Source organism: Pseudophryne corroboree, chromosome 11 (assembly GCF_028390025.1).
Source record: "Pseudophryne corroboree isolate aPseCor3 chromosome 11, aPseCor3.hap2, whole genome shotgun sequence".
In the NCBI taxonomy this organism is placed as follows: domain Eukaryota; kingdom Metazoa; phylum Chordata; class Amphibia; order Anura; family Myobatrachidae; genus Pseudophryne; species Pseudophryne corroboree.
The window spans coordinates 200,254,416-200,269,156 of NC_086454.1; the positions used below are offsets into that span (position 1 = coordinate 200,254,416).

Sequence of the window (14,741 nt, forward strand, 5' to 3'; positions counted from 1 at the left end):
ATTACAGTATCGGTTATACCAACCATGTTACGAAATAGTAAGCCGCTTAAGGCAGCTCATAATTAAAAAAAAAAATTTCGTGTGCTTACATAGGTTATAAACCTCGGAAGTTTCCAACATCATACTTCAAGTACCCGTATTCTGTTAAACGGGATGGGATGGAAAACTGCGTTCATCTGCACTAAGAGTGCAGGTATCTGTGTGGTAAACTTATTTTCAAAGCGTTTGCCTCTATTTACGTCTGTAAACATCTTTCTACAAGGTGTCACCAAAGTTCAGACTCTATTTATCCCACCTACAGCGCCAGGCGATTTAAGGTTGGGTTCAGATTTCTTAGTTTTCATATTTTGGAATCCTTTCAACAAATGGGAATTAAGTTTCATATTTTTGAACCCTTACAACAAATGGGTATTAAGTTCTCACTTTGGAAAACATTTTTCTTCTAGCCTTGGCTTCGCCAAGGGTGCTTCGGCAAGGATTTTGTTTTCATATTTGGGTGCCTTGTATTCCAAGCCACCGTATTTGAGTTTTCTCATTACAAAGCAGATCTTCCGACGAAATCCGCTTTCGTATTCTTCACATCAATATACCAATAGTGGTTCCTGTGGGGACAGCACATTCTAAAATTCTGAATGTGGTACACGCGTTACGCGTTTATATATGTAGTACGTGATATGAATACGTTGTTTGTTCTATATGATACTGCAAACTGGGGTTAGCCAGTTTCTCAGCAGCTTTTATCCGGTTGGATAATAATGACTACAAGTCAGGCTTACTTTAAGGCTAAGTTACAATCGCCTACGTCAGTAATAGCATCCCACAGGTTCTGTGGGAATGTCACACCCAGCGGGTCGTGGAGCGTCTACGACGCGGCTACATAGCCTTTAGTGCACCACGTTTGTGCACGTTTACACGTTATGAATGGTGGCGCCATCAGCATTTAGCTTTGGCTGTCTACTGTTACAAGTATCAAACAGCTCTCCCGCCCACGAGGGAAGCTTTGGTACGTCCCAAGAGTACTCCAGTGACCCCTAGTGGATGATAAAGAAAATAGGATTTTGGTACTTACCAGGTAAATCCTTTTCTTTGAATCCATAGGGGGCACTGGACGCCCACCCAGAGCAGTTTTACCTGGGTTGTTGTAAGCTCAAGGGAGCTTAGTGAACAAATTTAACTTGGATGGTATTAAGCTCGAAGGAGCTTAGGGTAACACATTTTCACCAATTGGCTCAAATTATAAAGTTCTATCGGTTAAGGTGTCAACTGTTTAGTTGACAATAAGGTTACGGATCAACTTTGTGGTTGTCCGTTATGTTATAGGGATTCTCCATTGTCAACCTCTCTATATCCTGTTCGCTCAGTAAAAAACACTGGCAAAGTACACTGAGGTACTTGGGGATATGGAGGGGGGGGAGAGTCCTAAATTTGAATATTCAGTGCCTTTGTTCGGCTACGCCCGTCCATATCCCAAGAGTACTCCAGTGCCCCCTATGGATTCAAAGAAAAGGATTTACCTGGTAAGTACCAAAATCCTATTTTTACACATTACAGCAGACAGCGCCCCCGTTTTTACACATTACGGTAGACATCGTCCCCCTTTTTACACATTACGGCAGACAGTGCCCCCGTTTTTACACATTACGGCAGACAACGTCCCCCTTTTTACACATTACGGCAGACATCGTCCCCCTTTTTACACATTACGGCAGACATCGTCCCCCGTTTTTACACATTACGGCAGACATCGTCCCCCTTTTTACACATTACGGCAGACATCGTCCCCCTTTTTACACATTACGGCAGACATCGTCCCCCTTTTTACACATTACGGCAGATATCGTCCCCCTTTTTACACATTACGGCAGACATCGTCCCCCTTTTTACACATTACGGCGAACATCGTCCCCCTTTTTACACATTACGGCAGACAGTGCCCCCGTTTTTACACATTACGGCAGACAGTGCCCCCGTTTTTACACATTACGGCAGACATCGTCCCCCTTTTTACACATTACGGCAGACATGGTCCCCCTTTTTACACATTACGGCAGACAGTGCCCCCGTTTTTACACATTACGGCAGACAGTGCCCCCGTTTTTACACATTACGGCAGACATCGTCCCCCTTTTTACACATTACGGCAGACATGGTCCCCCTTTTTACACATTACGGCAGACATCGTCCCCCTTTTTACACATTACGGCGAACATCGTCCCCCTTTTTACACATTACGGCAGACATCGTCCCCCTTTTTACACATTACGGCAGACATCGTCCCCCTTTTTACACATTACGGCAGACATCGTCCCCCTTTTTACACATTACGGCAGACAGCGTCCCACTTTTTACACATTACGGCAGACAGCGTCCCACTTTTTTACATATTATGGCAGACAGTCCCTTCCCCCCTCCCCTAAACCCATATTGCAGATTTTAACTCCGCGGCCTCCCCACCCCTAAACCTATATGGCAGCTGAAGCGCTGATCCAGGGGCTGGCTGGACAGGGGGTTTACCTGTTTGTCACAGTGGCAGACGATCCCCACTGTCCGATGATCCGCGCTGCTGCTGCTGCTGCCGCCTGGAGTCGCTGCTGATGTGGCCTCTCCTGCTCCCGCTCGCTGGCCACCGCTTCTTCTCCTGACTCAGCCGCCACTCCTGCTCACTGCAGTGCCCGCCCCCCGTGCCGCCCAGCGCGCGCATGGTAACAGAGGAAATCCCGGTCAGCTGACCCTGTGACGTGACCGGGATTTCCTCAGCGGCGCCGCGTCTGAGAGCAGTGCAATGACAAGCGGCCTGTCGGGCCGCTTGTCATTGCACTCTGGTGGGGCACAGCAGGCCAGGCACGATCGGTCCGCGGGCCGCATCCGGCCCGCGGGCCGCATGTTGCCCACCCCTAATTTATAGACTTTCATCTTACTCATGCTCTCCTGACATCCCTGAATTATTATAATGTGTGCTGTGATATTACAGCAGGGCTGTTCCTCGAAGGAGACAAGGTGATAATCTTGTAAGAGATGGCACCATTCCAATCTTTATTGTGTCTACAGTTTCATGTATGAGATCATTGTGATTACTAAAACAATGACAGTAGTACAACATAACTAAAATGTCTTTACAATTTGAGATAGAATAGACACGGGTGACATACAGATTAATTACTGACATGTATATAATGTACCTTGGAAAGTGCTTACAATAAGACTAGGTGTAGGAAGGGGGCAGTTAAGATGAGTAAGGGTAAACAGGTCGGGCGTGAATTGGGGGCGCTTGTGATTTGACACTTTTCTGTGGCTGAGGTTGAATGTGTGAGGGAAGAGAGTCTGCAGTAATGTAACATTTTACAGGGAAAAGGCCAAGAGGTTGAGGAAAAGTTTAGACCAAAGTTTAGTCTAGCAGATAAGTTTAACTCGTCCCAAAATGAGAGGCCATATAATATAACTTTATGTTAGTGGAAAAGAAAACAAAAACTATATGGACATAAAGAAACAATACTGTATATAGAACAGTTTCATTGATTGAAAACATCCGGGAGTTTGTAACCTTTTTTTTGTCCAAACCCTGAAAACCTCTGTATATCTGATTAGCTATCAGCTGTTTTATTACTAGTGTACTTTCTTTTCTTATTGGACTGTGGTAACATCACTCCTAAAGAATCTGATCAATCATTCAAGTCTTATTTTGTGCTTGGTTTCTCATATGGTTTTCGGTCACACCACAAGCCAATGATTTTTCCTCTATCCACAGTCTGTGTTTAGACTATTTGATGAGGACGGTGATGGTCACATCTCCCATGAAGAGTTCCACACTGTTCGTAGCAACTTTCCGTATCTCTGTGCCTTTGATGAGATAGACCAAAATCAGTAAGTATAAACTCACTTTCCTCGATTAGGAGCATACGTATACTAGAAGAGAAGAACATTGTGGGGGTAATTCCAAGTTGATCGCAGCAGGACTTTTGTTAGCAGATGGGCAAAACCATGTGCACTGCAGGGGAGGCAGATTTAACATGTGCAGAGAGAGTAAGTGCTGAAACACACTACCCGGCTTTTGCCGGCCGGGAAAAAGCCGGACGGCTTTTTCCCGTGCCGGCATTGTAGTTAACAGTGTGAGGGCTAGGGTCCCTTCACACTGCACGGCCCCGGCCCGGCTGCCGGGTTGCAGCCGGGTCTCACCACTGGAAGGTCCGGCGGCCGGGCGGCCGCCGGGCCGTCTTTGGAGCCAGTAAACCATGTGTGTGAAGGGGAGCTTTCACACACAACGGTTTTTTCTCTGACATCCTAGTGGATGCTGGGAACTCCGTAAGGACCATGGGGAATAGCGGCTCCGCAGGAGACTGGGCACAAAAGTAAAAGCTTTAGGACAACCTGGTGTGCACTGGCCCCTCCCCCTATGACCCTCCTCCAAGCCTCAGTTAGATTTTTGTGCCCGGCCGAGAAGGGTGCACACTAGGGGCTCTCCTGAGCTTCTTAGTGAAAAGTTTAGTTTTAGGTTTTTTATTTTCAGTGAGACCTGCTGGCAACAGGCTCACTGCATCGAGGGACTAAGGGGAGAAGAAGCGAACTCACCTGCGTGCAGAGTGGATTGGGCTTCTTAGGCTACTGGACACCATTAGCTCCAGAGGGACCGAACACAGGCCCAGCCTCGGAGCTCGGTCCCGGAGCCGCGCCGCCGGCCCCCTTACAGAGCCAGAAGCAAGAAAAGGTCCGGAAAAATCGGCGGCAGAAGACATCAGTCTTCAACAAGGTAGCGCACAGCACTGCAGCTGTGCACCATTGTTACTCAGGCACACTTCACACTCCGGTCACTGAGGGTGCAGGGCGCTAGGGGGGGGGGCGCCCTGAGCAGCAATGTAAAACACCTTGGCTGGCATAAATACACCACATATAACCCCCAGGGCTATATGGATGTATTTTAACCCCTGCCAGAACTCACCAAAAAGCGGGAGAAAAGGCCGCCGAGAAGGGGGCGGAGCCTATCTCCTCAGCACACGGGCGCCATTTTCCATCACAGCTCCGCTGGAAGGACGTCTCCCTGACTCTCCCCTGCAGTCCTGCACTACAGAAAAGGGTAAAAAAGAGAAGGGGGGCACTAATTTGGCGCAGTTTTATACTAACAGCAGCTATAAAGGGAAAAGCACATTTTATAGTGGTATTCCTGTATATATATAGCGCTCTGGTGTGTGCTGGCATACTCTCCCTCTGTCTCCCCAAAGGGCTAGTGGGGTCCTGTCCTCTATCAGAGCATTCCCTGTGTGTGTGCGGTGTGTCGGTACGATTGTGTCGACATGTTTGAGGAGGAAAATGAGATGGAGGCGGAGCAATTGCCTATTATACAGTTGTCACCCCCTAGGGAGTCGACACCTGAGTGGATGAGCTTGTGGAAGGAATTGCGTGACAGTGCCAGCTCCTTACGACAGACAGTTGACGACATGAGACTGCCGGCTACTCAGCTTGTGCCTGTCCAGGGGTCTCAAACGCCATCAGGGGCTTTAAAACGCCCGTTACCTCAAATGGCAGACACAGACACGGATTCTGACTCCAGTGTCGATGATGAGGAGACAAACGTGACTTCCACTAGGGCCACACGTTACATGATTGAAGCAATAAAAAATGTATTGCATATATCTGATAATACAAGTACCACTAAAAAGGGTATTATGTTTGGTGAGAAAAAACTGCCTGTAGTTTTTCCTGTATCCGAGGAATTAAATGAAGTGTGTGATGAGGCATGGGTTTCCCCCGATAAAAAACTGATAATTCCTAAAAGGTTATTGGCATCGTACCCTTTCCCGCCAGAGGATAGGGCACGTTGGGAAACACCCCCTAGGGTGGATAAAGCGCTCACACGCTTGTCTAAACAGGTAGCACTACCCTCTCCTGATACGGCCGCCCTAAAGGAACCTACCGATAGAAAGCTGGAGAATATCCTAAAATGTATATACTCTCACACGGGTGTTATACTGCGACCAGCAATCGCCTCAGCCTGGATTTGCAGTGCGGGCCTGGCGTGGTCGGATTCCCTGACTGAAAATATTGATACCCTAGATAGGGACAGTATATTACTGACTATAGAGCATTTGAAGGATGCATTTCTATATATGCGTGATGCACAGAGGGATATTTGCCAACTGGCATCAAGAGTTAGCGCGCTGTCCATTTCTGCAAGAAGAGGTTTATGGACGCGGCAGTGGTCAGGTGATGCGGATTCTAAAAGGCACATGGAAGTAATGCCTTATAAGGGGGAGGAGTTATTTGGGGTAGGTCTATCGGACCTGGTAGCCACGGCAACTGCTGGAAAATCCACATTTTTACCCCAGGTAGCTTCTCAACCTAAGAAGACGCCATATTATCAGGCGCAGTCCTTTCGGCCCCATAAGGGCAAGCGGGCAAAAGGCGCCTCATTTCTGCCCCGTGGCAGAGGGAGAGGAAAAAGGCTGCAACAAACAGCCAGTTCCCAGGAACAAAAGCCCTCTCCCGCCTCCGCAAAGTCCTCAGCATGACGCTGGGGCTTTACAAGCGGACTCAGGCACGGTGGGGGCCCGTCTCAAGAAGTTCAGTGCGCAGTGGGCTCACTCGCAAGTGGATCCCTGGATCCTTCAGGTGGTATCTCAGGGGTACAAATTGGAATTCGAGACGTCTCCCCCTCGCCGTTTTCTAAAGTCTGCTTTACCGACGTCTCCCTCAGGCAGGGAGGCAGTATTGGAAGCCATTCACAAGCTGTATTCCCAGCAGGTGATAATCAAGGTACCCCTCCTACAACAGGGTAAGGGGTACTATTCCACACTCTTTGTGGTACCGAAGCCGGACGGCTCGGTGAGACCAATTTTAAACCTAAAATCCTTGAACACTTACATACAAAGGTTCAAATTCAAGATGGAGTCACTCAGAGCAGTGATTGCAAACCTGGAAGAAGGGGACTATATGGTGTCTCTGGACATCAAGGATGCTTACCTACATGTCCCAATTTACCCTTCTCACCAAGGGTACCTCAGGTTTGTGGTACAGAACTGTCACTATCAGTTTCAGACGCTGCCGTTTGGATTGTCCACGGCACCCCGGGTCTTTACCAAGGTAATGGCCGAAATGATGATACTCCTTCGAAGGAAGGGAGTTTTAGTTATCCCTTACTTGGACGATCTCCTGATAAGGGCAAGATCCAGGGAACAGTTGGAAGTCGGAGTAGCACTATCTCAGATAATGCTGCGCCAGCACGGTTGGATTCTCAATATTCCAAAATCGCAGCTGATCCCGACGACACGACTTCTATTCCTAGGGATGATCCTGGACACAGTCCAGAAAAAGGTGTTTCTCCCGGAGGAGAAAGCCAGGGAGTTATCCGAACTAGTCAGAAATCTCCTAAAGCCAGGCCAAGTCTCAGTGCATCAATGCACAAGGGTCCTGGGAAAGATGGTGGCTTCTTACGAAGCAATCCCATTCGGCAGATTCCACGCAAGAACCTTCCAGTGGGATCTGCTAGACAAATGGTCCGGGTCGCATCTTCATATGCATCAGCGGATAATCTTGTCACCAAGGACAAGGGTGTCTCTCCTGTGGTGGTTGCAGAGTGCTCATCTTCTAGAGGGCCGCAGATTCGGCATTCAGGACTAGGTCCTGGTGACCACGGATGCCAGCCTGAGAGGCTGGGGAGCAGTCACACAGGGAAGAAATTTCCAGGGTTTGTGGTCAAGCCTGGAGACATCACTTCACATAAATATCCTGGAGCTAAGGGCCATCTACAATGCTCTAAGCCTAGCAAGACCTCTGCTTCAAGGTCAGCCGGTGCTGATCCAGTCGGACAACATCACGGCAGTCGCCCACGTAACAGACAGGGCGGCACAAGAAGCAGGAGGGCAATGACAGAAGTTGCAAGGATTCTTCGCTGGGCGGAAAATCATGTGATAGCACTGTCAGCAGTGTTCATTCCGGGAGTGGACAACTGGGAAGCAGACTTCCTCAGCAGACGCGACCTCCACCCGGGGGAGTGGGGACTTCACCCAGAAGTCTTCCACATGATTGTGAACCGTTGGGAAAAACCAAAGGTGGACATGATGGCGTCCCGCCTCAACAAAAAACTAGACAGGTGTTGCGCCAGGTCAAGGGACCCTCAGGCAATAGCTGTGGACGCTCTGGTAACACCGTGGGTGTACCAGTCAGTGTATGTGTTCCCTCCTCTGCCTCTCATACCCAAGGTACTGAGAATCATAAGAAGGAGAGGAGTAAGGACTATACTCGTGGCTCCGGATTGGCCAAGAAGGACTTGGTACCCGGAACTTCAAGAGATGCTCACAGAGGACCCGTGGCCTCTACCTCTAAGAAAGGACCTGCTCCAGCAGGGACCCTGTCTGTTCCAAGACTTACCGCGGCTGCGTTTGACGGCATGGCGGTTGAACGCCGGATCCTGAAGGAAAAAGGCATTCCGATGAAGTCATCCCTACCCTGATCAAAGCCAGGAAGGATGTAACCGTACAACATTATCACCGTATTTGGCGTAAATATGTTGCGTGGTGCGAGGCCAGGAAGGCCCCTGCAGAGGAATTTCAACTGGGTCGTTTCCTGCATTTCCTGCAAACAGGACTGTCTATGGGCCTAAAATTAGGGTCCATTAAGGTTCAAATTTCGGCCCTGTCGATTTTCTTCCAAAAAGAACTGGCTTCAGTTCCTGAAGTTCAGACGTTTGTCAAGGGGGTACTGCATATACAGCCTCCTTTTGTGCCTCCAGTGGCACCTTGGGATCTCAATGTAGTTTTGGGGTTCCTAAAATCACATTGGTTTGAACCACTCTCCACTGTGGACTTAAAATATCTCACATGGAAAGTAGTAATGCTGTTAGCCCTGGCTTCAGCCAGGCGTGTCTCAGAATTGGCGGCTTTATCCTATAAAAGCCCTTACCTAATTTTTCATACGGACAGGGCAGAATTGAGGACTCGTCCTCAATTTCTCCCTAAGGTGGTTTCAGCGTTTCACTTGAACCAGCCTATTGTGGTACCTGCGGCTACTAGGGACTTGGAGGACTCCAAGTTGCTGGACGTAGTCAGGGCCCTGAAAATATATGTTTCCAGGACGGCTGGAGTCAGAAAATCTGACTCGCTGTTTATCCTGTATGCACCCAACAAGCTGGGTGCTCCTGCTTCTAAGCAGACTATTGCTCGTTGGATTTGTAGTACAATTCAGCTTGCACATTCTGTGGCAGGCCTGCCACAGCCAAAATCTGTAAAAGCCCATTCCACAAGGAAGGTGGGCTCATCTTGGGCGGCTGCCCGAGGGGTCTCGGCTTTACAACTTTGCCGAGCAGCTACTTGGTCAGGGGCAAACACGTTTGCTAAATTCTACAAATTTGATACCCTGGCTGAGGAGGACCTGGAGTTCTCTCATTCGGTGCTACAGAGTCATCCGCACTCTCCCGCCCGTTTGGGAGCTTTGGTATAATCCCCATGGTCCTTACGGAGTTCCCAGCATCCACTAGGACGTCAGAGAAAATAAGAATTTACTTACCGATAATTCTATTTCTCGTAGTCCGTAGTGGATGCTGGGCGCCCATCCCAAGTGCGGATTGTCTGCAATACTTGTACATAGTTATTGTTACAAAAATCGGGTTATTATTGTTGTGAGCCATCTTTTAAGAGGCTCCTCTGTTATCATGCTGTTAACTGGGTTCAGATCACAAGTTGTACGGTGTGATTGGTGTGGCTGGTATGAGTCTTACCCGGGATTCAAAATCCTTCCTTATTGTGTACGCTCGTCCGGGCACAGTATCCTAACTGAGGCTTGGAGGAGGGTCATAGGGGGAGGGGCCAGTGCACACCAGATAGTCCTAAAGCTTTTACTTTTGTGCCCAGTCTCCTGCGGAGCCGCTATTCCCCATGGTCCTTACGGAGTTCCCAGCATCCACTACGGACTACGAGAAATAGAATTATCGGTAAGTAAATTCTTATTTTCTGAGGCCGTGTCTGATGCTGCGCATGCGCACAGCATCACACACGGCTCAAAGCCGTCCTGTGTGACAGACTCTGCCGGTTTCTCCCGGATGGCAAAAAGCCGGACAAAGTTTGTCCGGCTTTTTCTCATCCGGGAGAAACCGGCCAGTGTGTTACAGCCCATAGGGTGTGTACACACGGTGAGATCCTTGCTATGTCCTATTTTTACTTGCGATTTCCCTTGAACTCCCCGGAGGCCAGATAGGACAGATTTTGACTAACTTTTCTTGAGATACAGTATGGACTATGTGTGCTTACGATTTTGGCTTATGTGAGATTTTGGCTTATGTGAGATGTAATTGACATGTGAGAAGAACTAGATAGTACACCGATCTAGCAAGGATTGACTTGCCTGCACAGTCTATCTTTTCTTGCGATGCCGACCTGGCGGGACCGCGCATCGGGATCGCAAGGTGACTTTCACCTTGCGATCTGCACTAACTTTTCTTACGATTTTGACTATATTGTCAAAATCTTAAGAAAAAAATCTCACCGTGTGTACACACCCTTAGATTTGGGTGTGGTGTGTTCAATCTGCAATCTAAATTGCAGTGTAAAAATCAAGCAGCCAGTATTTACCCTGCACAAAAATAAAATAACCCACCCAAATCTAACTCTCTCTGCACATGTTATATCTGCCTCCCCTGCAGTGCACATGGTTTTGCCCATCTGCTAAAAAAAGTCCTGCTGCGATCAACTTGGAATTACCCCCAGTGTATAGAACGTGTTTTTCTTGTGACAAATTTGGGAAGTTTAAAAGAAACTAAAAGTAAAATACTATGCAAAGTGCCACACACTCTAAAGCATATGCTTGTCCCCCTCAGCAGCTAGTCCTACCCCCCGCTGGCCCCCCCAACATGCTTGGGCGGGTGTAATTAGTTTTGTAAGTGCTTTCTGTAAAGAGTTGTGTAATCTGTAAACTCTATACACAAAAAACTTAATTACTTATAGATACTTTCTCTGACGTCCTAAGTGGATGCTGGGACTCCGTAAGGACCATGGGGAATAGCGGCTCCGCAGGAGACTGGGCACAACTAAAGAAAGCTTTAGGATTACCTGGTGTGCACTGGCTCCTCCCTCTATGACCCTCCTCCAGACCTCAGTTAGAATCTTGTGCCCGGCTGAGCTGGATGCACACTAGGGGCTCTCCTGAGCTCCTAGAAAAAAAAGTATATTTTAGTTTTTTTTATTTTCAGTGAGATCTGCTGGCAACAGACTCACTGCTACGAGGGACTAAGGGGAGAAGAAGCGAACCTACCTGCTTGCAGCTAGCTTGGGCTTCTTAGGCTACTGGACACCATTAGCTCCAGAGGGATCGAACACAGGGCCCGACCTCGATCGTCCGGTCCCGGAGCCGCGCCACCGTCCCCCTTACAGAGCCAGAAGCAAGAAGATGGTCCTGAAAATCGGCGGCAGAAGACTTCGGTCTTCAACAAGGTAGCGCACAGCACTGCTGCTGTGCGCCATTGCTCCTCATGCACACCTCACACTCCGGTCACTGATGGGTGCAGGGCGCTGGGGGGGGGGGCGCCCTGAGCAGCAATATTAACACCTTGGCTGGCAAAAAAAAAATCACAATATATAGTCCTAGAGGCTATATATGTGAAAAATACCCCTGCCAGAGATCCATAAAAAAGCGGGAGAAAGTCCCCCGAAAAAGGGGCGGGGCTATCTCCCTCAGCACACTGGCGCCATTTTTTCCTCACAGCTCCGCTGGAAGGATCGCTCCCAGGCTCTCCCCTGCAGTTTCAAGACTACAAAGGGTAAAAAAGAGAGGGGGGGCACTAAATTTAGGCGCAGCAGTATATATATAAGCAGCTATAAGGGAAAATCACTCGGTTATAGTGTTCATCCCTGTGTTATATAGCGCTCTGGTGTGTGCTGGCATACTCTCTCTCTGTCTCCCCAAAGGGCTTTGTGGGGTCCTGTCCTCTGTCAGAGCATTCCCTGTGTGTGTGCGGTGTGTCGGTACGGCTGTGTCGACATGTTTGATGAGGAGGCTTATGTGGAGGCGGAGCAGATGCCGATAATTGTGATGTCACCCCCTGCGGGGCCGACACCTGAGTGGATGGATAGGTGGAAGGTATTAACCGACAGTGTCAACTCCTTACATAAAAGGCTGGATGACGTAACAGCTGTGGGACAGCCGGTTTCTCAGCCCGCGCCTGCCCAGGCATCTCAAAGGCCATCAGGGGCTCAAAAACGCCCGCTACCTCAGATGGCAGACACAGATGTCGACACGGAGTCTGACTCCAGTGTCGACGAGGTTGAGACATATACACAATCCACTAGGTAAATCCGTTGCATGATCTCGGCAATGAAAAATGTGTTACACATTTCTGACATTAACCCAAGTACCACAAAAAAGGGTTTTATGTTTGGGGAGAAAAAGCAGCTAGTGTTTTGTTCCCCCATCAGATGAGTGAATGAAGTGTGTGAAGAAGCGTGGGTTCCCCCGATAAGAAACTGGTAATTTCTAAAAAGTTACTGATGGCGTACCCTTTCCCGCCAGAGGATAGGTCACGTTGGGAGATATCCCCTAGGGTGGATAAGGCGCTCACACGTTTGTCAAAAAAGGTGGCACTGCCGTCTTAGGTTACAGCCACTTTGAAGGAGCCTGCTGATAAAAAGCAGTCTATATACAGTCTGTATATACACACTCAGGTACTATATTGAGACCTGCAATTGCCTCAGCATGGATAGTGCTGCTACAGCGTGGTCTATTACCCTGTCAGGACAGGGATACTATTTTGCTAACCATAGAGCATATTAAAGACGTCGTCTTATATATGAGGGATGCACAGAGGGATATTTGTCGGCTGCATCCAAAATTAATGCAATGTCCATTCTGCCAGGAGGGTATTAGGGACCCGGCAGTGGACAGGCGATGCTGACTTTAGAAGGTACATGAAGATTCTGCCTTATAAGGGTGAGGAATTGTTTGGGGATGGTCTCTGGGACCTCGTATCCACAGCAACAGCTGGGAAAGAAATTTTTTTTACCTCAGGTTTCCTCACACCGTATTATCAGGTACAGTTCTTTCGGCTTCAGAAAAGCAAGCGGGTCAAAGGCGCTTCCTTTCTGCACAGAGACAAGGGAAGAGGGAAAAAGCTGCACCAGACAGCCAGTTCCCAGGATCAAAAATCTTCCCCCGCTTCCTCTGAGTCCACCGCATGACGCTGGGGCTCCACAGGTGGAGCCAGGTGCGGTGGGGGCGTGTCTCGGGAACTTCAGCGACCAGTGGGCTCGCTCACAGGTGGATCCCTGGGTTCTGCAAGTAGTATCACTGGGATACAAGCTGGAGTTCGAGGCGACTCCCCCTCGCCGTTACCTCAAATCAGCCTTGCCTGCTGCCCTCGAGGGGAGGTAGTACTGGCGGCAATTCACAAGCTGTACTCCAGCAGGTGATAATCAGGGTACCCCTCCTTCAACAAGGCCGGGGTTACTATTCCACAATGGTTGTGGTACCGAAACCAGACGGTTCGGTGAGACCCATTCTAAAATTGAAATCCTTGAACACTTATATACGAAGGTTCAAGTTCAAAATGGAATCGCTCAGGGCGGTTATTGCAAGCCTGGACGAAGGGGATTACATGGTATCACTGGACATCAAGGATGCTTACCTGCATGTCCCCATTTACCCTCCTCACCAGGAGTACCTCAAAATTGTGGTACAGGACTGTCATTACCAATTCCAGACGTTGCCGTTGGTCTGTCCCCGGCACCGAGGGTATTTACCAAGGTAATGACCAAAATGATGATACTCCTTCGAAAAAAGGGAGTTATAATTATCCCGTACTTGGACGATCTCCTTATAAAGGCGAGGTCCAGGGAGCAGTTGTTGGTCGGAGTAGCACTATCTCGTGAAGTGCTACAACAGCACGGCTGGATTCTGAATATTCCAAAGTCGCAGCTGGTTCCTACGACGCGTCTACTGTTCCTGGGTATGGTTCTGGACACAGAACAGGAAAAAGTGTTTCTCCCGGAGGAGAAGGCCAAGGAGTTGTCATCTCTAGTCAGAGACCTCCTAAAACAAATACAGGTGTCGGTGCATCAATGCACGCGAGTCCTGGGAAAGATGGTAGCTTCTTACGAAGAAATTCCATTCGGCAGGTTCCATGCAAGGATCTTCCAGTGGGATCTGTTGGACAAGTGGTCCGGGTCGCATCTTCAGATGCATCGGCTGATAACCCTGTCTCCAAGGGCCAGGGTGTCGCTGTTGTGGTGGCTGCAGAGTGCTCATCTTCTAGAAGGCCGCAGATTCGGCATACAGGACTGGGTCCTGGTGACCACGGATGCCAGCCTCCGAGGCTGGGGGGCAGTCACACAGGGAAGAAACTTCCAAGGACTAAGGTCGAGTCAGGAGACTTCCCTACACATAAATATTCTGGAACTAAGGGCCATTCACAATGCCCTAAGTCAGGCTAGACCCCTGCTTCAACACCAGCCGGTGTTGATCCAGTCAGACAACATCACGGCGGTCGCCCATGTAAACCAACAGGGCAGCACAAGAAGCATGAGGGCGATGGCAGAAGCCACAAGGATTTTCCGATGGGCGGAAAATCATGTGTTAGCACTGTCAGCAGTGTTCATTCCCAGAGTGGACAACTGGTAAGCAGACTTTCTCAGCAGGCACGACCTCCACCCGGGAGAGTGGGGACTTCATCCAGAAGTCTTCCAAATGATTGTACACCATTGGGAAAGGCCACAGGTGGACATGATGGCGTCCCGCCTCAACAAAAAGCTAAAAAGATATTGCGCCAGGTC

At 49.0% G+C, this 14,741-nt stretch overlaps 1 protein-coding gene across 6 annotated transcripts in view; it reads left to right on the top strand.

Moving 5' to 3' along the window:
• Nucleotides 1–14,741, top strand: part of RASGRP2 (RAS guanyl releasing protein 2) — a 432,595-nt gene that overhangs the window by 283,420 nt on the left and 134,434 nt on the right. For all 6 annotated transcript variants that reach the window (XM_063945210.1, XM_063945215.1, XM_063945211.1 and 3 more), the window contains one exon: nt 3,746–3,861. In XM_063945210.1, the coding sequence (XP_063801280.1) occupies nt 3,746–3,861 (116 nt within the window). The remainder of the gene's footprint in view (nt 1–3,745; nt 3,862–14,741) is intronic.